The sequence below is a fragment of the Passer domesticus genome, chromosome 4, assembly GCF_036417665.1.
Source record: "Passer domesticus isolate bPasDom1 chromosome 4, bPasDom1.hap1, whole genome shotgun sequence".
NCBI lineage: Eukaryota > Metazoa > Chordata > Aves > Passeriformes > Passeridae > Passer > Passer domesticus.
Window position 1 is genome coordinate 78,031,280 of NC_087477.1, and position 24,177 is coordinate 78,055,456.

The 24,177-nt window shown below is 50.1% G+C and overlaps 1 protein-coding gene across 1 annotated transcript; it reads left to right on the forward strand.

Moving 5' to 3' along the window:
• Window positions 1–491: 491 nt before the first annotated feature.
• On the forward strand, window positions 492–23,757 carry ATOH8 (atonal bHLH transcription factor 8). The gene is made up of 3 exons (XM_064418970.1): window positions 492–1,195; window positions 14,937–15,128; window positions 23,006–23,757. The coding sequence occupies exons 1-3, from the start codon at window positions 764–766 to the stop codon at window positions 23,009–23,011; spliced, it is 630 nt and encodes a 209-aa protein (XP_064275040.1). The 5' UTR covers window positions 492–763; the 3' UTR covers window positions 23,012–23,757.
• The last annotated feature ends 420 nt before the right edge of the window (window positions 23,758–24,177 follow it).

The window sequence follows — 24,177 nt, forward strand, 5'->3', positions numbered from 1 at the left end:
GTGAAAACCAGGGCACACTGTTGCTGAGGAATAATTCTTCCTAGTGGGTCCGAGTCGGTGGCGGAGCAGCAGCCGAAGGATTCCGCGAGCGGCGGGAGGGATGTGCGAGAAGCTCCCCAGTTTCCCATCCCGCCGCGGTGCCGGCTGTGCTCCCGGGCACATTCAGGAAGGCAACGTGAAGTCAGGCACCCCACGCCTCGCAGATGAGGGTCTTGACGCGGAAAACCAGTGATAAGGGAGGAGAAGCGGAATGAAGTGGGTTGGAAACCAAAGCAAATCCCAGATTTCCCTGGGGAAGCAAGGCAGGGGGCTGGGGGAGAAGCGCACACGGTGGGTCGCGGCGAGTCTCCGGGGGGCAGGATTTCTCTTCCATCGCATGGAAGAGCGAGATTAAAGAAGAAAGTGGGAGTGGGGTGGGAGGGGAGGGAAGGGAAGGGGGGGTAGGGGGGGATGAACAAAGGAGATTGGCAGCACAGCTGTTTTGGGAAGAAAAAAAAAAAAAAAAAAAAAAAGAGGCCAGCCTTCCTGTTTCTTTAAAGCCGCTCATCTGCGCGGCGGCCGGCTGCCGGCGGCGGGAGGCGGGCGGGCTGCGCGGAGCTGCGCGGAGCTGCGGCCGGGCGCACGGCTCGCAGGACAGACAGACGGACGGACGGAGCCGGGCGGGCGCAGATGGGCGGCAGCGCGGCGGCGGCAGCAGCGGCACCAGCAGCATCGGGAGCGGCGCAGCGGCGCGGCTGAGCCTGGCCGCGCAGCGCCCCGCGCCATGCGCAGCGCGCCGCTGGCCGAGGGCGAGCCCTGGCCGCGCCTCTGCCCCGCCGAGCTCGGGGGGCTGCGGCGGCTGCGGCGGAAGCACGGCGGCGGCTGCAAAAGTTTCCGCGTGGAGCTCAAAGTGCTGAGCGGGCGGCGGAGCGCGCTCCGCGCACCCCCCGCGCCGCCCCCCGCCGCCGCCGCCGCCGCCCCGCCGCCCGCCTGGGAGCCGCGCAGCGCCGCGCTCGGCCCCGCCGCCGCCGCCAGCGCCTTCCCCGCCGCCCCGCCGCCGCCGCCCGCCGCTTCCCCGCGCCCGCGGCCGGGCGAGGCGTCCGGCGTCTCGCCGGAGATCAAAGCGCTGCAGCAGACGCGGCGGCTGCTGGCCAACGCCCGGGAGAGGACCCGCGTCCACACCATCAGCGCCGCCTTCGAGGCGCTGCGCAAGCAGGTACCTGCCGCCGCCCGGGCACCCGACAGCCGGCAGCGCCTGGGCGGCCCGTGCCGGGACCCCGCCGGGGCTGCGGGGACGGGGCAGCGCCCGCGCTGCCCCCGGGGCCAGGGGAGGTGAAGGGCAGGAGCCGAGCGGCCGGCTGACAGGAGGGGAAGTCGGTTCAAAATGCCTGGAAGTACCAACCCTAGAACTGTGCTAACACTCAAGATAAATAAATAAGGGCTTCTAATTTGCTTGCAGTTAGAAAGTTTTGGACTTTTTTTTTTTTTTCCTCCTGGAGGGAGAGCGGTGTAGAGAGCGAAAAATAAGACAAACCCGATAAATCCTTCCAAGGGAGAACAGAGTAGTAAAGAGGCACTTGGTCAAGCTGGGAGCTGGGGTGATGCTCCTGTACCTAAAGCACGTGTACTGGCCAGCTGTCCTGCTGCGGTGAGCTGCCCCAAAGGCATCACCGGGAATTTAGGCAGCACCGTCTCCTGTTGACTTTGCTGCAGGGTGCCTGATCCCTCAGAGCCCCTGGGGTTCTTGCAGCAGCCTCTGAAATGTTCTATGTGCCCTGTGTGCTAGGGACAGCCAAGCTGAGCTGTGGTCCTCTGCCAGTTAGCTTCTCATGGTTTTTACTGTCATGTGTTTGAAGTGTGTCTGGTGCTGGGCTTTCTTGCTGGGAGGACTTGAAAATCCTCATGGTTGTCAGAGTGACACTTTTGAAAGGTAAATGAAGAGTTTTGGTCAAAACCCTTCCATTACCTCCCCAGGGTGAGGTGAGATTCACAGAAGCTGCAAAACTCTTTTTGCACAAGGATAAATCAGTGCCCTGGCCCCTGCACTCAGCCTTCTCTGCATGTAGGCACCATGTAGAGTGCAGTGATAGACAAAGATGTGCTGTCACATTGTGCAAGCCCAGCTGTGCTGGCTTTTCTGCCTTTCTGTTCAATGTTGATGGGACTGTTCCAGGTGTGCAGGAAGGAGGAGATGCACAGGGCTCAGAGGGTGGTAAGCTGCAGATGAGTCTGACTGTGAGGGGTGTTAAGCATCACCTTTCCCAGGATGGTCCCTCCAGCCTGGTGGAGCAGCATGCTCTGCTTGCAGGGGAACTCACACACAGGCTTTTCCCTACCATCTTCTGGACATTACTAATCTGAGACATTCCCCAAGTGGACTCACTTTAGGACTCAATCCTCTCTCCTGCTTGGAGGAAATCTGTTTGTTCCTATCTTCAGCATGCTGCCTGGAGCCCTTCTCAATGACTGCTGTGTCTTGGGAGTTAATCCTTTCCCATCATCTACTTTGACAAACAGATTTCAGGGGCTGAGACCAGGGCTGCATGTCAGCAGAGAATCCCTGATGAACAGCTAAACTAGAGCATTTTTTATCACTGTGCAGTGGTGGGATCTCACTGCTCCTGTTACAACCCCTGCTGGGTGCTGTCCCCTGGTGCTGAGAGGCCACCCCTTGTAGATGCAAACTCCAGACTTAGTATATTTTGTTTCTGTGAGCTGCTTCCATATTTCAGTTGTTTGGTGACTGTGTGTAGCACGCCTGGAAGTGTCAGTCTGATTCTCCATGGACAGACATCTACACCACCAAAACCGCAAGGGGAAGTAGCACTGATTTCCCAAATCACTGGCAATCTTGTTCTAGGCTGAGCCTCAAGCAGAAGTCAGGCAGGCAACAAATTAAAGCTGCACTCTTTTGGGAAATGGGCAACTCTTGAAAAGCCTCAGATTCCTGGCCTTGGCCCTGTCTCTATAAATCACTTCAGCTGTGGACTCAGCTGGGAGCCCAAGGAGCCTGGAGAACAAGTTGCCATCCTCTCTTCCCGGGAAAGCTGTCTCTGGGGTCAGCACAGGAGCGTACTGGCAGAGCTGTGTTCACTCTGCAGAGAGAAAGAAATCATTCTCTGGGAAATGTTTGCCGCGAGGTTTTCCTAGCAATTTGCTGAGGGGTGGGCTGGCTGTCCCGACCATCATTGGATGACATTTGTATTCATTTCTTGTTGGGCTGCCAGCGGCGTGCCTGGTGCCGTACGTGACATCAGGTGACAGTCAGCTTCATTGCACACAGCACGGCGCTGCCTTGTCACTCACGTCATTCGCGGCGGTGACGGCACAGGGGTTTCTGGGGTGCAGCTCAGATCAGGGGACGCTAGGTTCCTTTCTGTCACACCTTGGCCGGCGGGAGGGAAGCAGGGGTATGGAGATGTCCTGCTGGACGTACATGCAGTAGGGAAGCTTTCCCAAGCCAGCACCCTCTTCCCACATGCCAGGCATACAAAGGGCCTTCAGCCCCTTGAGAGAGGCAATCCCTGTGTGCTGTCTGCTGCAGGCCTCCCTTCTTGTTCCTTGGTTAGTCCTCCGTCCTCTCCTTGTCATCACATATCAGGCTCTTAAGCAGCTGGGAGGCTTTTCCTGAGGCACTGAAACTGATACGTCCCCGCAGACAGGCGGGCGAGGAGCAGGGGATTGTGCCGTGCTTGCACGCAGCCCACCCTGGCCCCACGCTCCTTGGGGTGCTGGATGTGGAGCTGCTGGAAGCAGGAGCCTTCCTCAGCCACTGGTACCCAACACCCACAGGTGTCATCCCCATCTCTACCCATCCTCACTGGCACGTGTGAGATAGAACCCCATGGCTTGCAGGATCACTGTAGGGAGCCCATCCATGCTTGCTGAGGAGGAGCAGGAAAGGGAAGTGAAGCCTCTCTGCAGGACACTCTCCCTGTCCCAGCAGCCCACCCGAGGGCAGGCGGCTGGCACGCAGCGCGCCGGACAGATGGGCTCCACAGCTGCCTACATATGGCACACACGTTTTGGCTTGTGTCGACTAACTCTCCAGATGGCAGGAAGGGGTGTGGGTGCTTTTTTTTTTTCTCCCAGTTCTTGGTGGAGGAAGAGCCAAGCACAGTTGTTTCACACAAGGAGAGGCTAACCCAGCCATGTCCCTGAGGACTGAGCTGTCCCCAGCTTGCCTCGGAGGCCAGGGTCACCTCAGAGGTGGGAGGTAGGCGGGCAGCTGCCAGCTCTGGGGAGCTGCCTGCTGTTGGGAGAGATGTGTCCTTGCCATTGTGTTCACCCTTGGTGTCACAGCCACCAGGAACAAGGATTTCTCTCCCTCTCTGCATTGAGCCTTTGCCATACGGCCATAGCACTGAAGTGGGACTGAAGAGCAGATGCTCCTGAGACACAGCTTCTTCCCCCTGGTCCTGGTTTGTGGTCTTCAGCTATTAAGTCTGGAAGAGATTTCACCCCCTTAGTCCTCAAGTATCATTTGTCCAAGTGATCCTTCCACTGACAGCAGACTCCTGAGGCAAGCAGTGTAGTTCTCCTTGGAAAACACTGACCTGCTCTGAACCACTACTTGGCTGTCCCTCTGCTGCTTCCTTTCTGGTGTCCCTGCTGGGGGCTGCTCCTGTCCCTGTGACTGGGCAGCTCCTGTCTGGAGCACTGGGATCCTGCCCTCAGATGTCCTGGGAGCTGCTGCTCAGTGAGTTCTTGCACTGCCGCGGCTGCTGCAGGACCCTCCACACGTGACATGGGGGATTGTCACTTCCATCCTTTTCATCTTCCTCTCCCTGCCATGGTGGGTGGTCAGCAAACCCAAACATGTCTGATGCAGAGACATAGCACTGAGTTCACAAGGACCTGGGGTCACCTTGTCCTCCATGTGAAGACTCCTACCCATCCTTTTGCTCAGATTCATGGAGTGGTGCAACTCTCTGGAGGAGACAAGATGTGACAACAACATTGCCTATCTTCAAAGCAACTGTTCTCCAAGCAATGCAATTCTGTCTCTTTTTTTGTCTGCAAATTCCTATTGGCAGCAAGAGACTCATCCTCCAGCAAATCCCAGCTGTGAAACGGAACCATTGTAACTTTTATTACAGTATGGCCTTAGCCACCAGGTTTCCTGCTGGAGGCCTTGGCCAGAAGGGAATTGTGCTCTTCACCATGAGACTGCATGGACAGCCAAGCAAACCAGTTCCCAGGAGCTGGGATTGAGCTTCTTAGCTGTGCTGACAGACCCTAAGGTGGCAGCAAACTCTCCCTCGATGGATGGAGACAACCACAGCAGCCTTCCTGATCTGGAGCCTGCCTGGGCTTGCACATCTGGTTTCTCTCTGGAGCACTGCTGTCCAGCTCCTCCTGAAGAAAGTGATGCATCGAGCCACAGTGAGCTGCAGTCTGTGCCGGGAGCAAATGTGTCCACAGACATTTATCTTCCCTTGAAGTGCACTGGCGTTTTCCTAAATCTTTTCACCACCACGTTGCCAGGACATTCTCTGCCTCAGCAGCTGACAGCCTCGCTCTCTGCACTCATGTGGGTTCTGGAGATTCTTTAGGGTTTTATAGGGCTTTTTAGCTGCTGGAATGGAGGTTTTCCCCACACACACACCAGTATCCTTTCACTTTGTGCCGCCGGCATGCACATGGCTGCTGTGGCTTGGTGTTAAATCAGTGCAGAAAAGACCCTGCTCGCTCCCATTGGGAGCGCGGTGGGACATCAGGAGCAGAAGGCTACAGGAGATTTTGTGGCTGCGGGGACAAACTGTCTGCAGGGGTTTGAAGGGACAAACCAGGCAGTAAATGGAGGCAGGAGCTGTTCTGCGGATGCGTCGTTCCGTGCTCGCCCTCTTTGTGTGTCATCCCAAGGGTGGCTGTGGTTTGTCACCTCTGCAGGCGGGACCCTGCATGTGACCAATGTCGCTGACGTGTCCTTTCTGTGTGGTGGGGAGGCTGAGAGCTATCCCTGGTCACCTGCTGGCATCTCCCAGCCCTATTCCCAGTGATTCATCCCTCTGTGATCCCACCAGCAGGAAACCCTAAGATGCCTTAAAACCCAGCTCCTGAAGACAAACCACCCATTAAGCTCTCGGGGGGTGAAGGCTGAGCGGGAAGATTTGGCTGTTGGAGAGATGCAGCTGGACTTCAGGAGAGCAGGAGCATCTTCCAGACACAGTGTGCAGGGCCACTGCTGCGTGCTGTCACTGAACAGCCCAGTGTTACCCAGAGCATCTCCATGGCTGCTGCCAGCCCCAAATGACACTGATGGATATTTAGAACCCAAAGTGTGGCAGCCCTGTGGTTTAACAGCTAAAGAAGATGACAAAATACTGGCCTGAAGCAACACAGGAGGAAAGAAAATAAGAGAGAACCAAACAAAAGGACAAAAATCCTGAAAACAATGGCTGTGTGTCACCAAGAACAGGGCTTTTTTGCTCCCATGGCTGCTGTCTAGCTGATTTTATCCTTTTCTACAAATCCTGCTCCTGTCGGGAGGTATTTGCTCTGCCTGCTGCAGCCACCCTGAGTTAACCTCTGTGTTTTCTTGTGACTCCCACTGAAACTGGAGAAAAGAGTCTGCTTTTCTCCATCAGGCTTTGAATCCAGCCTCTGCTCCCTGCCTTAATCCACTGTCAAATTCCTTCCCAGGCTGCAGTGGGGAGGTGGGACACTTTTCAGTACCTTGCAGCAGAGCTCCCCGGGCTCCTTGTCCCCAGCCTGCATCACCTTTGGTCTATGCCATGTGTATTCCCCAGGTGATATATCCCATCCTGGTCCTGGTTTGCACTGTCCCCTGTGCCATGCAGGGATGCAAGCAGAGCCACGTGTGTGCTGTGGGAGGTTGTGCTCCTTTGCAGCTGCCACGGGCTCATGACAGCTCCTGGGGCTCAGCAGTGACAGCGAGGGAGGGGAAAATCCCGTGGTGTCCAGCAGTGGCTGGTGACTGAAGAGTCACCGAGGCCAAGCTGGGGTAATGCCATTATCTCCAGTGGAGTTTGCTCTTCTATTTACCAGGGGTTTTGGATCCACTGGACTTCAGAGATGTAGATGGCCGTAACAAAACTACCACCCAAAAAAAGTGTTTCCCCATTATAGTGTTGGAAGGCATCCCCTTTCAGTGGAGATTTTCTGTGCCCAGTAGCCCTGGGATTTCTCCTCTGATAATCCCAGTAATTGTCTGTCTAGTTACTATTTTGGGAAGTGGTTCAAAGAACCAGCAATAAGGTGAGAGCATTGCTGCAGCCCAGCAGTGTGATATTTTTCAGGCGTGATACTGAGGGGGTGTGCTGTGTGCCCTGAGGATGTGCAGGAGGCTTTGGGGGCGCAGAACCTCTGCGGGAAGTGCAGGACAACTGTCCAAAAGGGAACAGAGCCAGGCCTGGGGCAGCATTAACCAGACTGCCATTTGGAAGAGATTCCGGGGGTGAACTCACCCAGCACCACACCTAGGTTTTGTTTGGAGGAAGCCAATTCATTCGCTCCAAGGAGTGAACTCATGTTTTTGTAATGCGAGCGATGGGGGAGCCAGGAGCTGGGAGGGAACCAGGAGCTGGGTTGTTTGACAGCGTGGACCCACCCAGGAGGCAAAGGCACCTCGGTCAGGACTGGGGCTGCTGCCTGAGCAGTGCTGCTTTTGTTCTTGTTGGCGTTTTTCAGCTGGGTTTGGGCCTGGGCTGAGCACTTTGCTCCCCGTGGTGAGGCTTGCTTTCAAACTGCTGGGATTGCAGTTCTAGCACTGGGCTGCCCCTTTTTGCCACTGCATTCTGGGGCAGAGAAAACAGAAGCCTCTCAGACTCATGGCACTGGCTGGAATGGAGCTTTGTGGAGCATCTGACACTGTGACACCTCAGATGGTCAGGGGAGGTGATTCTTCCCCTCTGCTCTGCTCTGGTGAGGCCCCACCTGCAGTGCTGCATCCAGCTCTGGAATCCTCAGGACAGGGAAGATGTGGATCTGTTGGAGCAAGCACAGAGGAGGCCACCAAGCTGATCAAGTGAATGGCTGGGAAAGTTGGGATTGTCCAGCCTGGAGAAAAGAAGTTTCTGAGAGATTTTTTCAGCCCTCTCACCCCTTCCCCTTAGTGGAGGACTATAAGAAAAAAGAGGACAAGCTGTTTAGTACACCCTGTTGTCATAGGACAAGGCATAATGGTTTTAAACTAAAAGAGGGTAGATTTAGACTAGATATAAGGAAGAAGGTTTTTGCAATGAGGCTTGTAAAGCACTGGCACAGGTTGCCCAGAGCGGTGATACCTATCCCATCCCTAAAAACATTCAAGGTCAGGCTAGACAGGTCTCTGAGCAACCTGATCTGGTTAAAGATGTCCTTGCACACTGCAGGGGGTTGGACTAGATGACCTTTAAAGGTCCTTTTCAACTCAAACTATTCTGTGATTCTATGGGGCCCTTTTCCAGCAGCAGTCCCCTGGGAGCCATGCCATGTATCCACACAGCAACATCTGGGTCCAAACCCAAGGGTGCTGCCCCAAGGGTCCAGGTCAGTGCAGTGAGCACAGAGGAGCCATGGGTGGATCCTGGCTGCTGCTGTGGAGGGGTATTTGGGAATCCGCTGTGAAAGGATCTGGCAGGGCTGTGAAAGGATGTCCCAGGAATACTTGCAGGCTTTCCCGTCATACAGCTGTGTAAGTCATCGTTGTCCCACCTGGAATAGTAGAAGGACTCGGGGCCTGCAGCTGCTGAGAGCAAGGTAGGGAGGCCAGGTCACCTTGCTGGTGAACCTGAACACCCCAACCAAGTCATCAAATGAGTCCTGCAAGAAGGAAAAGGACCCACATGTGTTCAGAACTGGGTGGAAAGAAAAAAAGGCTGGCTCCAAACCCTTCCCAAAACCACTCTACAATGTAACACACCTTGAATGGAGGCAATGATTTTGTGGGCAAGGCCTTCAGCTTGTTAAGGATCTTATGGAAGGGTATGGGTGGGAGGGCACCTTAAAGATCACCTAGTTCCAACCCCACTGCCATGGGCAGGGGCACCTTCCACTAGCCCAGGTGACTCAAAGTCACATCCAGCTGGGCCTTGGGATGAGGCACCTTTCAGGGATGAGGCATCCCCACATCCACAGCAGCTCTGCAGATGCCAGCCTGGAGATAATTTGAGCTCATGAAAGAGGGGCTTCCCCTGTGCTCAGGGCTGACAAGCAAGGGACACTGTCAATCCTGCTGCCCCACCCTGCCACTGCTCCCCCGAGGTGCCTTAGCCCCAGGAAGTGTCTGACTCACCCTGGGTTAGAAAGGGATGTGCAACAGCCAGAACTATTAAGTACTGGACATTTATATGAACCTCTGGAAATATTTTTGGCAGGAAGCACAGCACAAACAATGAGACAGCGCCGCTGGGCTGCGTGTTGGGATGCAGGGGAGAGGCAGCCAAATGTTTTCCTGGGGGGGGGGGGGGGCAAGGAGAGGGGCCCCGATGTGTTTTAACTCCCAGCGTAAAAATAAACCAGATGAATTAGCAGACAGGTAGATTCAGCAGCTTATTATGGCGTGTTGAGGAACTAGCTGTCAGGAGCTTATGCTGCATCACAAACACTGCCTTAGAGCTGTCCCATCTTCCCTGCTGTGCCCAGGGGGCCCAGTTCTGCCCTGTGTGGCCTTCATGTGGAGGGAATCTGCATGTCTGTGCTGTAAATCACATTTGGAGCACAGTAACAGAGACATCTGGACCCCCAGCACTCAACACCCTTCTTTACCCCAGCATTTTCATGCAGTGTAAAAGCAGACTTGGTTTTACAGATGTTATCTGCACAGGTCCAGAGGGTGTTTGTGGAAATGGTATCCTTTCTATAAGGACAGAAGCTCAATGATGTGAACTGGCTAAATGCTCCCCAAGTGCACAGGATGCTCCTGGTTGTTCCCTGCAGACCCATCAGGGTGAACATACTCCGTACCCTCCTGTGGCAGGGTGACACTTGCACCCTTTCACCCATCCCTAGCTGTTCCCCAGACTCATCCTGCAGCCTCCTCTCCTGTGCCATGCCAAAACCAGCTCCCATCCAGCTTTGGTGGATGGCAGTGATGCTCTGGGGAGTTGCAGTGGATCCCTGCCCCCCTCAGGAGGGCTGGCTGCAGGTCAGGAGCACAGCAGACTTCCCACGGACTTCAAAGGGAGCATCTCTGGTTTTCCAAGGGCGCTGCCTCTGAGTCTAAGACGTCAAGGATAGAACAGACCTGTTAGGTCACATCCCTTTCTATTTTCCTGCCAAAGAAGGGCTCTTCTGCACAGGAATATGTCCCAGGAGCATTCATATTGCCTTGCTTCAACTCCTGCCAGCCTGGGGATCACTGATAAGACCCATGAGAGACTGCAGAGCCCTTTGCAGACACGACTTACAAACATCCTCTGACTGGAGCTCTGGTTCCTGTGGTCCCAGCTCACTCTGTGCTGATGTCCCGAAGCTGAGGATGGTGCTGGTGTCCTTGCCTTTTCCAGCAGACAGCTGCATTCCTCAGGATTGGTGTGAAATTTCAGTTGCAGTTCCTTCCTAATTCCTTTTAATCATTGCAAATATTGCAGGCAAGATGGTGAGCTGTGCTGCTGCTGTGAGGTCAGATAAGGGAAATATTTTCCTTAACTGCCCAGGAAGTCAAGCCTGGTTTCCCCTGGCTCTGGATGGACCTGCTCAGCTCACAGCTGCCCCATTAAAGCACTGAAGTCTGCTCAGTTCAGGCATGAGGAGCAAGAAGGTGACAGAAGGAAAGGGTTTGGTCCTTGCCAGGAGCATGACAGATACCTGCTCACGTTTCTGCCTGCCAAAGATCTGTGTGGAGACTCTGTGGGAGCTGGGAGGGTTACACCTCCAGGGCCACACCAGCCCCAGGCATTTTTCCCACCTCTAAAACACTCTCTCTGTTTTAAGTTGGATTTTGAAGATTTCTTGGCATCCAGGTGTGTCACTGACACCCTTTACTGCAGTTTGTACAAATCTGTCCTCTCTTTCCTGTAGACTTTGTGTTAAAGAAGAGGCAATACCAAAGTTACACACAGACACACTTGGGGAAGTTTTGGCTCGGGATTCGAACTAAGTGGCTCATTCCTCTCCTAATTTCCCATGTTTAATTCAAAAGGAAACATTAAAATGGCAGGAGCTGAGCCAAGACAGGGAGGGTTCCTATTAAATAGTTTTTCTAACTCTGTTACCATGGCAAAAAAAACTCTTATCTCTTAATGTTGGTACCCTGCACCCATCACAGGAGTATCTGAACACCTCAAGGTGAGCCTCTTCCCATGGGCATACAGGGCAGCTCCAGTTTGGACTCGGCTGCAGTAGTGTGGGAAAAGTGCTGTGTAATCCCAGATGAGGGTTTTGTCAGCTGCGTTAGCACTGAGATCTTCCTTGCCTTTTGTAGCAAACACGTCCTACAAAATAGTTTGGGTTTTGTTTTGTTTCTTTTTGTTTCCTTAAAAAAAGAAAAATCCCAAAACACAAAAGAAAGAGCAAAACAGATGAGGAAAAGAGACATTAGCCTGCCTTCTCATGTTGTAACTGGACAGCGTCTGTGCATCAGCCTCAAGGATTTCATGGTCTATTTTCCTTCCACTCAATTTAACTTCCTTCTTGCTCTAATTCTGAAATTACTCCCACATTTCACTGAATCCTTCCATTTTAGTTTCCATCTTGCTTTGTTCTTTCCTGATGCCTTTTGATCTGGGGTCTCTGCCGTTTTTGTTGCGTTGGCGTCAAAAGAAACTTGGGTGTTTCTGCTGCCTGAAGCTCTTGCTTTCAAAATAGTTCAGCTCATTGCATCTGGGGACCAGGTACTGAGGGCTGGGGCATTGCTGGGAGCATAATGCTGGCAAAAAAAAGTGAAGGCAGGGATTTAGGGAGAGGTTTTGTCAGACAAAAAGAGGCTCTTAAACAGATTCTCTGCGATGTCCCTCCTCATTGCAGGGGGAATTTGGATTAGGTGACCTTTAAAGATCCCTCCCAAACCATTCTGTGATTCCTTGTATTTTTAGGGGTATCAGCAGTAGATGGTGCTTATGAAAAAAAGGCTATTTGAAGTTCTATGGCTGGTTTCCTGAGAGGCACCTCGGCCACGTCACACTTCCAATCCTGTGTTCAGTTTTGGGTCCCTCTTTAAGGTGCTGCAGCATGTCCAGAGAAGGGCAGTGGAGCTGGGGAAGGGTCTGGAGCACAAGTTGATGAGGAGCAGCTGAGGGGCTCAGCCTGAGAAAAGGAGGAGGCTTGGGGGGACCTTCTGGCTCTGCACAACTCTGTGACAGGAGGGTGGGATATGGTCTCTTCGCACAGGTAACAAGTGATAGGACAAGAGGAAATGTCCTCAGGTTCTGCCAGGGGAGGTTTAGATTGGATATTAGAAAAATATCTTCACTAGAAGGGTGGTCAGTCATTGCAATAGGCTGCCCAGGGAGGTGGTAGAGTCACCATCCCTGGAAGTGTTCAGAAAATGAGTAGGTGTGGTGCCTGGGGACACGGTTTAGTGGTGGCCTTGGCAGTGCTGGGTTAATGGTTGGAGTCCATGTCCTTAGGGGTGTTTCCAGCCTAAAGGATTCTGTGTGTTGTACAAAACATGGCCCATAAGGTCAACAGTACTAAAATCCTTGTTCTCTTGGGAAAGGGTGAGCCAAGCAATCAGTTTGGATTTCCATAAGCACCATGGCAGAGGTCTTCCCCAGGAAAGAAGAAACCAAACAGTTTGGATGGGAGTGTGACTGAGTGATCAGTGTAGAGGCAGGGAATGGTGGTAGGGAAGCAGGACTTCCTGCAGGGAGGGACATCATGAGTGGGCAAACCAGGATCTGACTCTGAGCTTAGCTCTGCTTTAAAGAGGGAATGTCAGGTTCCACCGCCTGAAATTGTGACCGTGTGAGCTGTGCTGCAGTTCATGACTCTGAGTGATTAGGTAATCATATGGCAGATGAAATAAATACCACACAGATAAAGTGGAGTGATGCATATGGAAAAAAAAAAAACACACCAGAATCCACATATGAAGTGATAGACCCTGAACTGACCATTATTTCAGAGAAGGGAGACCTTGGGGTTTCTCCAGATAGTTCAAGGAAAATCTCAGGTCAGTGTCTGGCAGCAGTCACAAATCAAATCAGGAGTTGGGAAGAAAGGAATATTAAAAAAAGAGAGAACATAAGCATCTGTTAGATTATATACATCCACAACATGAACACTTTTTGTTGTTCTGATCATCTCATCTCCAAAGGGACTAGGAAAGGTTCAAGAAAGAGCAGCAAGGGTCATCAAAGATATGGGATGGCTTTCATAGAATTGTCTGCTAAGGAGGATTAATATTTTTCTTTTGGAAAAGAGGCTGAAAAGATGATGGTGAACTAAAAAACATATGTCACACAGGAGGTGAATAAATATCTGTTGTACTCTCTTCTAATACAGAACTGTAGTACCTCAAGGGAAGACAGTAGGAGCCAAGTTCAAAATAAGCAAAAAGAGAAAAAATTTATATGGAGTGGAGAGAACGCTTTACAAAAAGATGTTGTGGCTCCTCAAAATCAACAGGGTTGGTTCAGCTTACCAGACCAAGTTCATGGACAGAAAAAATCTATCATGGGTTGCTAAATTTGGGGATGGCACACCTAGCTGAAGTGATGGAGGTGACGGTAGTTGGAGCCTGACAGAACACTTGGGGATATCCTATATATGCATGAGCTGTTCTGCTCCTCCTTTGGCATCTGTGTGTGGCTGCTGTGGGGTTTGTGGAGGGGCTGAACCCATTTTACCTTCTGTAAAGTCAGGGAGAGCATTCCGGGGGTGATCCCATCTTTGTGTCCCTGTGGAGGAGAGAGAAGCTGAGGCATGAGCATGGCAAGAGGAAATAAAAATCTCCAGCCCTAAGCTGAGTGTGACACCCTAGAGGGCTGTGGAGAATGGAGACTGCTAGGGAGGCAGGTGGTAGAGAAACATTGAGGTGTTCCAATGATTGATGACCATGAAAACTTTGACAGGTGGTCAGACATCCTGAGGGGCTCGGATGGATTTCAGATGAATGCACAGCTTCAGTTTCTTGTAGGCAAGGGACTCATGTTCATTAAAGGCTGAGTGACCTTCAGCAATTTAGAAAACTAGAAAATGGGGTGCCCAAGCCTGTCGAATTCAGAAGACCTCTGAATTTGAGGCATACAACTTCAATATGTCCAGCTCTCTTTAAGCTAAAAATGCCTAAAATTGAGTGTACATGTAGTGTTTTTCTAGATCATGACTGAAAAGCAACTCACCCTTCTGCAGCAAGAACCATATTCTGCTCAGTTATTGAGACACATTTGGGTTAGTTTGAGTTGTTCAAATGTTTCACATCACAGTAAAAATCTTTAAGGGTGAAGAAATAAATTACATAAGATACACCCAGGTCCCTGAAACAGGCTCTGTTTAGGTCTCTTTTGTGGGGTGAGGTACCATGATGGAGTGTTTAAGGAGGTAGAAATTACTGCCTGCCCAAGGTCCTGCTACTCAGCCACATCGTGTTTTTGCATGGGCTGAAAGCCACAATTGGTGATGTTTGAGCACAAAAACAACAGGTTTTGATATAGCTGCTCGTACCTTCTTATTGCCTAATTCTGATGGCATGGGAGCTAATTGTGGGGAGTAAGTTACTCAAGGCAAGTTACTGGGAGAAATGGGGATGCAGGGTTCTAAGAAACAGGGCCTCCAAGAAGTGAGCTGAGCAGCAGGCAGATGTCCCAGGCTGTATCCTGCCATCACATTTTAAGCAGAACTGCCCTGCTGAAATCAAGAGGCTTCGTGCTGCTTTCATCCCCATGGAGATCAGCGGGGGAGATCTTCTTAAAAACCTGTTGGGACCATATGGCATTTTATCACTAGAGTTTCTATTTATGTTAAAACTGCTAAGAAAATAACTCAGAGTTGTTTTGTCATGCTTCAAGCAAGATATTTTGTTTATCTGGCCTAATTTTTAATTATTTCTTTTTCCCTGTTGCCCTTTCTAGGTTCCCTGCTATTCTTATGGTCAAAAGTTGTCCAAACTGGCCATCTTGAGAATAGCCTGTAACTATATCCTTTCCCTGGCCAGACTAGCAGACCTGGATTACAGCGCTGACCACAGTAACATGAGCTTCTCTGAATGCGTGGAGCAGTGCACTAGGACCTTACAAGCAGAAGGAAGATCTAAAAAAAGGAAGGTATGTTACAGCCTCTCCCCCAACTCACCCCCTAAAAAATTGTAAAAGTTACAAAAGGGAGGGGAAAAAAGAAAAAATCCAAAGTGGTTTCCTTCCTTTCTGAACCTTGTGAAATTTGCCTGATATTTTTTATCCCTCGCCTTTCTCTCTCTCTCTCTCTCTTTTTCTCCTCCATCCATCTGATCTTGTAATAACCACATTCCTCCCTAATCAAAAGCTTTTCTCTCCTCCCCGTCCTCCGCGCCAGGCTCTTCCCCTCGTTAGTCGCCCATCGTGTGTTTCAACACGAGCGTGATCCTATTAAGAGTCATCTTGGGACTGTTACTTGTTAAACCAAACCAACCTTGAGTCGCCTTTCCGAGCCTGTAGAACGCTGTCACCCGCCTGTGTTTTCTGTTTTGTTTAATCTCACACTTATCTCTGAGAAAAATCACCCGACAACAAAAAAAAAGGTAGCTAATGGAGACATTATATGTATAAACACATTAGTAAGATGTATGACCTGAAGGACATGTGTGGGTATCTTGAGGAAACAACGTTAAATCTAATTATGCCTTGCATTCCTTTAGGTTACTTAACACTGAACCAATTAGGTGAAATCATCGTCAAGCGGCGGGAGGAAGAAGCAGAACGTTCTGCCAGTTTTCCTCTCAGAGAGTGACATGGGTGAATTAAAGGAGTGATTGATGTCTTTGTTCAGGCTTTTATGACAAAAAGAGTTTTGTAAACTTGAATTGAACTTCCCCCTGCTCTCTGAGCTTGCTTGTCAGGCAGGATAATAAATCAGCAGGATTTTAATGGATGAATGGGCAGCTAAGCTGGGGAGCAGGCTCCTTCCCCGGTGTTGTTAAGATCTGCCTCTGATTCGGGCAGGTTTCCTCACTTTTCCTCCTCTTTAGCCCAACAAATCATCCTGCAGCAGTTCAGTTTATAAATAAACACAATAGCACACTCCCTGTTGCTTCCTCTGGCTGTCAGGGGCTGTATTTATGCCCAGGAGCAGCAGTGCCAGGCGGAGATGCGGCACCACTTGCCCACAGCTGACAGCCCTGCCTGGGACTGGGAGGTGTGGGGGAGCTCCTGGGCACAGCCCCAAAGTGGGGGTTCACTCTGGGCTCTCTAGTGCCACAGGCAGTGGTGTCCCAGGGGCACTGAAGTGGTGCTACCAACCCTGGGGCAAGATGAGAGTTGGTTCTTGGGTCTCCTCTCCAAGTTAAGATGGGGGAGGAGAAAAGCATAATTTTTGGGGCTGCAGCAGGTTGCTGGTTGGGTCTTGGAGCCCCTCTCCATGTCAGGAAGAGGATGAACATCCTTTGTGAGGCTTTAGTAGATTGCTAGTTAGGTCTTGGGTCCCCTCCCAAAGTCAGAATGGAGGGAAGGAAGAGAATGAGCATCCTTCATGGGGCTTCAGCACATTTCTGGGCTGCTCTTCAGGCTTTGGGTGCCCAGTGGGCTGAGACCCAATGTCTTGGCATATGTAAACCAATGCAGGCTTAAAGACAGGAAACAAGGAGCCAGATTTTAAATAGCTCCAAATCCCAGAGTGTTTACATCTGGGGATCAGAGCTGGGCCCATCCTTAATTTAAAATATAAATTAAGAATTAAAAGCCTTCCATTTACGGTGGTTCTCTTCAGAGTGGATGTGTGGAGAAAAGCCCCAAGCCAATCAAGAGTGGAATTCTGAACAATGGAACTGTACCAGGGCACCTCCCACCTCCCAGGCACCACCAACCCACAGAAACAGCATCACCAGGAGAAAATCTGCCTTTTCTCCACGTTCTTGAAGGACACCCACCCTCAACCTTCTCCAAAAGCCCTCTCAGAAAATAAAGCCAGGCTTGGTACCCAAGGCAGGGTCTTAATTCCTGCTCTGCCTTGCTTTTCTTGCTGGGAATTATAGTTCTTCTGCAAGTTTAGGGCAGCCCCAGAGCACATAGATTCCCTTATGGATGACAAGTACAGTTTTTTTTCCAGCAGTATTTCCTCAGGTGATGGCAAGAGCACATCCAGCTGCTGATGAAGCCAAAACCAGCAGGTACCACTGAGTAACTCTGGCAATTCCCAGTAGGTAGGAGTGGGGATGCAAAGCCTGGGTTGGGAGGACTCGTCTTGCACGTCTCCCTTTCTCCTTGAGCCAAGCAAATCGTGAGCACAGAGGAGGAAAAGGCTGTTGTCAGAGGGAAATTACCGGTCCAGGATGGCTGTGCAGGCTGATCCAAGCTCTGGATATCAGGTGGTGTGAAGGGATGTCTCTCCTGGGGGGTCTCACACAGGCAGCTGGACGAGGATACAATGGCTTGGCCCAAAATCGCCGCGCCCTCGTTAATGTTGAAATCGGCACGTTTTTGTGAGCTCTGTGTGTTTTTAATCAGGTCTCTGAAACCACTACTCACTGAGCAGTTCCTCTGAATTATCGACTTTGGGGTGGTTGTTATTTTGTTACTGGTTTTTTCTGAGTTTCCTTTTATATTCTCTCTTTAAAAAAATCCTGTACACAGACCTCCGCTCCTTGAGCTCCACGTTAGGTCCACAACACCCTTATCTCCTGTCATCTCCATTTTATTGTGTGTCTGCCTCTCTCACTCTCTCAGCTCTCTGGTTGCGATGTGCTGTGGCACCGTGATCTTTTCACACAAAAAAGTAGCTGGTTGGAGTTTGTTTTGGCAGGCACAGACTCCAGATGTTGCATTTGCTGGATTGTGCATTGCCTTTTGCTTTGTTTTTGGGGGTGAATTATCCTGTGTCCCTAACGCTAGGTTGTTGTTCATATTTTGCTGTTGCAATAGGAAATTTACTGAGTGGTTTTACCCCCCCCCCTTTCTATTCCCATTTTGTTAATTAGAAAAGTTGGCTTTAGTCTTTCAAAGTTGACTAGAAAAAAAAAAAAATCCCCTTTCTGTCCTAACTACAGTTATAAGGTGATTTTAGTTCTTGCATTTGAGACTTGACTGAGGGTGTTTGGTGATGGAAGATCTCATTTATAAGCAACAAAGGAGGCTTCAGATGCCTTTTCTTAAAAAAGAAGAAAAAAAAGCTGACTGTGGGGGGGTGGTGGTGGTGAATTCTGATGATAGTTTTCATTCTTTAAAGCTGCCTCTTGCTTGGTTATTAATGATCTGGACTAAGCCTTGTCCTTAACCGTGCACCCAAGAGTTGCACCACGTTGGAGATCTGGGTTGCAACACCCTCAGCAGAGCCCCAAGTCCTGCTGGGGCCACACTGATGTCCTGGAAAAAGGGGGGAACTGCCTTCAGCTCCGGCCAGGAGCATTCTCCAGCAGCACAGAGAATGCAACAGCAAGAGAAAGTGATATCCAGGTTTTCCTTACCCCCCAGGTACCCTGTTTCTGCATGGCACATGGTCCTCAGTGGCCAGGGGTTATCTGAAAGCCTCACAGGGATTCTGTAGTGTTTGGGGTCCAGCTTGCTGGTCCCAGAATCTCTTTTTTCCAGCTTTCCTCCCGCAGGGCTGAATTCTGGTGCCCTGCAGGAAAGCAGCTCAGGGTCAGGATAAGGCTGTAGGGTGCACGGCTGGGGGCTCTGCCTGGAATTTGTAGGGTGCAGAGCTGTGCATCACAGCCCCACAGGATCTGGCCCCAAAGCTGTGGGGCAGAATTTATTTCGCCAGCAATCAGCACAACCACGGTCAGTGTACACAGAGCAGAATCCGACCGCGGGCAAGCACACCCAGCACCCAAAACCCCAAACCCCCATGGCAGGGCTCCCTTTCTTCCCCTTCCCTTCCCTCGTTGGTTGGATTATCCCCGTGCTAGGCGGCAACATCGCCGCGGCCACGGGAGCTCAGCCGGAGCAGGCAGGGATGGGTGAGGGATTTTTTTTTTTTCTCTCTCTCTGCTTCATCCTCCCCCCGTCCCGGCTCTTCTGGCAGTCGCAGACTCCAGATGTTCGGAGCGCGAGCTGGGAAGTCCTGCTGGCGCCACTTGGGGCAGAGGGCAGGGGAAAGGCACGCGAGCTGGAACCCGGAGTACTCAGTCACTGCAGGACTTGGCGCATTCCCCAGCTCGCTGCTGGCACATTCCCCAGCTCTCTCCTGGCCATCTGTTCCAAAAAAACACTTTCAGAACCTCATCATCACTCAGGATACAACACTGCGAGCAGCTGTTAGCGAGGCAGAAGGGGAAAAAAAAAAAAAAAAGAAAAAAAAAAAAAAAGAAACACACACATTAAAAAAAAAAAAACCAAAACCATGCGAAAGGTCTCTTTGTGAGAGAGGAAACTGGGTTATGAATAACAGGCGAGCAGTTGGAGCTCAATAAAAGTTTTCGGCTGGAATTTAGTTTCTTGTTTTTGTGCCTGTGTGTGTGTGGATGAGCACAGACACAAGGAATTAAAAATTAAAAATAAGCTGTATATATATCTTTTCCCAGATAATTAAATGATATAGAAACATATATGGAATGAAAAGCTTCTCTGTTTGTTGCAGCCTGCTGCACTAAAAGGGCTGACATTATGTATGTAGTTATTGCATTATATAAAATAGTTATTGTAGTGTTGTGCCAGGCCTTGATGCCCCCTCATTGCTACTTTGCTAAAAGCAGAGCTCCTGCTGTAGGTAACACTTATTCCCACTGAAAAAATTAGAAGGAAGGCGTTCTGCAGGCGTATTTACTTGCAGGAGTGAACAAGTTAAGGGTTTATATTATAAAAGAGAAATGGTAGTGGCAGACTTGATTTGTACAGCACTGAAACCATTTGCTTGGAGCATATTTTTTTGATAACACTGTATCATGACTCGTGATTTATTTAGACAAAGCCCCAAGATAAAGCCACAGCTCCCACCCCCTGGTTTGTGCTGATGATCCTGGCTGCAGGGTCTTGCTGTTATTGATCATCTGATATTGATTATCAGAACCATGCAGAGCCAGCACAGTAAAACCTTGATGATCTGCATGGCATTTCTTCCTCATGGCTTCCCATCCTGTGTGGGGAGGAGGGGAGGGGGTCTCATAATGAGATTCGACCTCCCTTTCCCCTGCAGTTTGCCTTAGCAGAGGTTCCTCTTTAAAAATAGCTTCATTTCCCTGCTAGGACTTGCCGGCGAGAGCGGGCAGCCAGCCAGTCTGATCCCCACGGCCGCCAGCTCCGCGGGCTCCAGGGAGGAGCTGGACCACAGGAGAGCAGCAACCCGCCCCGAGCTGCCTGTCCATCTGTCCATCTGCCACGGGACAGCATCCCTGGGGGCATGGAGGGGACCTGGCCATGAGTTATCCCTGCTGCGTGCTGGCTGGAGCATTACCCACCCAGGGACCCGGGTATAAACAAGGCAGTGAGAGGGTAGTGAGATTAATTTGCTTCTCACTTGTGTCTTGTATGTCCCCGCAGCTCAAAACAAGGATTGCAGGTGGGGCACGGGTGCTAAGGCTTGTGACAAGTTCATGAGCAGGATCACCCAACTCTGCTACCCCAAGGGCACTGCACACCCTTCACCAGCCCACTGGGGCACTGAGCATCAGCGGCCCAAAGAGCAGGGCCCAAAGCTTTTCCTTGCAAAAGGATGTGATGTGGGACTCCCCTGTTGCATCACAGCTCCCCAAAAGCCCCTTTGCTTTGAGGGGTGTTGGAACAATCACATCACAGCACAGGGATGGGACCATGATTTGCTCCCATGGTGGGAGCAGGATCCCAGCACAGGGTCCATCCCCTTTGTAGCAAGGGTGTTGCCAAGAATAGGGTAAGATCCACCCCACGGATATTGGGCAACTGCAGCAAAAGGAAGATGTGAGTAGAAGAGACAGGAGAAGCCCTGGAACAAAGGCTGACTCAATTCCAGAAGTGCTTTGATTTATAGAGATTGAAATGCTCCAGGATGCTGCAAACTCACCAAGGTCATTGGGCCAGTTGTCAAATTCAGGAGCCATGGGAGTTCTGATGTTATTAGTTTAAAGCAGACCCAGGCTCATAAATCTGTCTTCGGAGCTCCTGGCTGAGTGAAAAAGGGTGGAGGGGGAAATAAAAGCCTGTTCCCACCAAACACAACCCATGCCCAAGCATTGGGCAGTGCCTGGGGGCCGATCAAGTGGTGCCAGTGAGGTGTGCTGAGCATCTCCATCGTGTTGCAGGGGGATCTCTCCATTCCCCTTTCCATTTCCTGAGCCTGGAAGGTACAGCACAAATGCCCTTGTCTGCTTTGTGCATATTGCCTCTTGTCCCCCCATGGTTGATCTTCCCAATTGCAGAGACTTCAGAGCAGAGACCTGGCCCTGAGACTCCTCTTCCTGAAGCCATCCTGCTTCCCCAAACCCACAAATGCTTTTGATCTCTCTGCTGTCTTTTAAAATTAATGACAGCAGTCATTCCTTCCCTTCTTTTACATTTTCTTTCCATAGGTGAACGTGGGATAAATTAGACAACCAACTTTTCTATTACAGGTTATGAATATATATTAAATATTGTTGGAGGGTCCCAACAGAAACCTTGGCAGTACACAAGGCTGTTTGTTATTCTCCCACCTGAACTTCATTTATTCAAAATCCCAAATAAAGCCATGAATTAGAACAAGTTCCTACATCTTCTCTGAGCAGCACTAGGTAGGATTGTCCAGAGACAACTCCAGGAATCTGGGGTCCAGCAGATACCAACATTTATTGCGCAAAGGATGACCTGGGTGCTTTTAGTGAAATATTCTTATCAAGAGAAACTGCCAGATGGTCCTGGGGCAGTCCCTGGGTCTACACTTGACAAGAGGGAGTGAAAACGTAGATTTTAGGCTCCCCTGTCCCTTAGGCTGTCATGGATGATCAGCTCTAATCACTGATCTCACAGCAGCTGCCCTAATGATAGTCATAAATCAAATAAATACCAGTAGGTTACTAGTATTTTATGCCCTGATGTTACAATATCCAATATGGAAAAGGAGAGGCAGTACAGAAACAAAGCAGACTGGGGAAGAAAGTTTTTCAGGCCAGGCTTTAAGGAGTTTGACCTTCTTAAGACTGACAGAAGTATGGCTGACCTGTTCAGGGAATTGGTGACTGTGTCCAAAGGACTTTCAGAAGCTGTACTGCACCCTGAAAGGTTCTTAAATCCACTGGCAAAAAGCAAGAAATGCTGGTAGCACTAGCTAAATGTGATCTCATTTCCAAGTTTCTAATTCCTAAGTTATTTAAAAGAGGATTTAGAGCCCACGTGATGAAGGCAGTTTGGACAATGGGGATGTGATCTCATGAAATCCTCAGGCCCTGAGGATTTTCCTCTGTTTTGAACTATGTTAATGATTGTTTGTGGGATATTTGTGGGGCTTATTTTAATGCTGAAGGGGGTTTAGATGAGATTTCCTCATCTAAAGCTGCCATGGTTTGGAGTTAACCATTTTCCTATGGATCTGGCCATAATATTCTGTAGCCCAGTGTAATTTCCCAAGTAATCTGTCACAGCTGTGACTCACAGGAGATGCACAGGCACATGGGACAAGTTGCAGTCCCACAGACTGAGCAGCCATGCCTGCAGAAAACTCAATGCAACAACTAAAATGTGGAAGGAAAGCCCATCTCCTGCTTAAATCCATCTAGTTGCAACTCCTTTGCTTTCTGAGATCAGCTCCTGAACTGAAAATAGCAGGTATTTGCCATCACTTCTATTTTTTTTTTTTTTTTTTGCGCCAGCAGTTGGACCCAACACCAAATTACTGTGCTGTTTTTCTTCCCCAAGCCTTCCTCTTCCTGTCTGCCACTCCCTGTCCTCTGTGCAGGCTCTGGCCTCCACTGTGGCACCTACAGATGGTTCCACTGTGAGCCCAACTCTTAAAAATTGCAGCTCCACGGCCAGCAGTCCCCAAGGATGGTCCCGCGTGCGTCAGCGACGGTCCAGGCAAGGGACCATGTGTTCACTGTCCTCATGGTGCATCTCTCTCTTTCCAGGAGTAACAACCAGGAAGGGAGGATTCAGAAGAGCTTCCAGCCAGAGTTACATCTGGTCTTGGCAAAGGTTGCACGATCCAGATGAAGACTGAAAGCAGCTTTTTTGCAGAAACCCCTATTGGAGATGACGATTGGCCAAGGAACTTTCTTAATCTCTGGAACAGAAAGGAAAAAAGGAAAAGAAAAGGAAAAACAAAAGGACAGGGATGCTTCTTATTGTTGTTAAGCCAGCCACCTTTTCGTACGTGCAATTTATTTAGCACTTTTCCCTTTGCTTAACTGGGAAATGTTACCCTCTCAGCTCATGTGTACAGTAATTTGTTGTTGTTGTTGTTGTTGTTGTTGCTGTTGTGCCAAAGATTTGATGGAGCTTCTACACTGTGTCTTATTTTTGCCTTAATGTTAAATCTTTGAGCCAAAGAAAAGTCAGAGGAGCCATTCAGATCGTGGCAAGCAGGCCAGCCAGCTGTCGGTGACAAAGCCCAATTTCTGTCCCCTTCTGTGAGTTACCTCTTATTTCTGCAGCCTGCACTTCCCTGCCTGCAGCCCTGGAGCCAGCATTTGGTGTGGGCAAGAGCTGGGACAGCACCAACCCATGCTTTGGCGTTCAGGTTTGCTTCTTCCTTTGAGCTACTCTGTAGTTCTGCCTTTTGGGCAATTTCCTGATGTTCCTGCCTGTGTGACACATCCACAGGGTAGAAATACTGACACAAAGTGAGAGCTGAAACAGGAGCTATGAATTTATTTTTTTTTAATAAAGAAATAAAATTAAACAAGCAAAAGCAAAGTGCCATGTAAAGCAAAGTGAGAGAGAGAAAAAAAAAACAGAAATCATAAAGAAAGTTCAGCCAGGCAGAAAGAAGTGCAGCAAAATGATTCAGCTGGTGTTTCAGGTTTGTGAAGTCGTTTTTTCCATGGGGTTTTTCAAGTGGTCAGAAACCCGTGTAATGCAAAAGCATTTGAATCCTATACTGTACCTTTCACTTCAAATTGAAGTAAAAAAAAGAGAAGAGATGGAGAAACATTTGCTTGGAGTAAGCAGACTTTATAGGTAATGCAGTTCATATGCAGGACATCTGCTAATGATGGAGGGACAGAGCTCTGTGTTCAAGTAAAAAAAAAAAAAAAAGAGTTTCCAAACCAAGAAGATTAACATGTTTTGTTAATCTCAA

Bases quoted from the DNA above. Each gene is read 5' to 3' on its own strand.
- ATOH8 (XM_064418970.1), top strand. From the start codon at position 764: ATGCGCAGCGCGCCGCTGGCCGAGGGCGAGCCCTGGCCGCGCCTCTGC. The intron at 1,196-14,936 runs GTACCTGCCGCC...TGCCCTTTCTAG, and splicing joins TCGAGGCGCTGCGCAAGCAG to GTTCCCTGCTATTCTTATGG.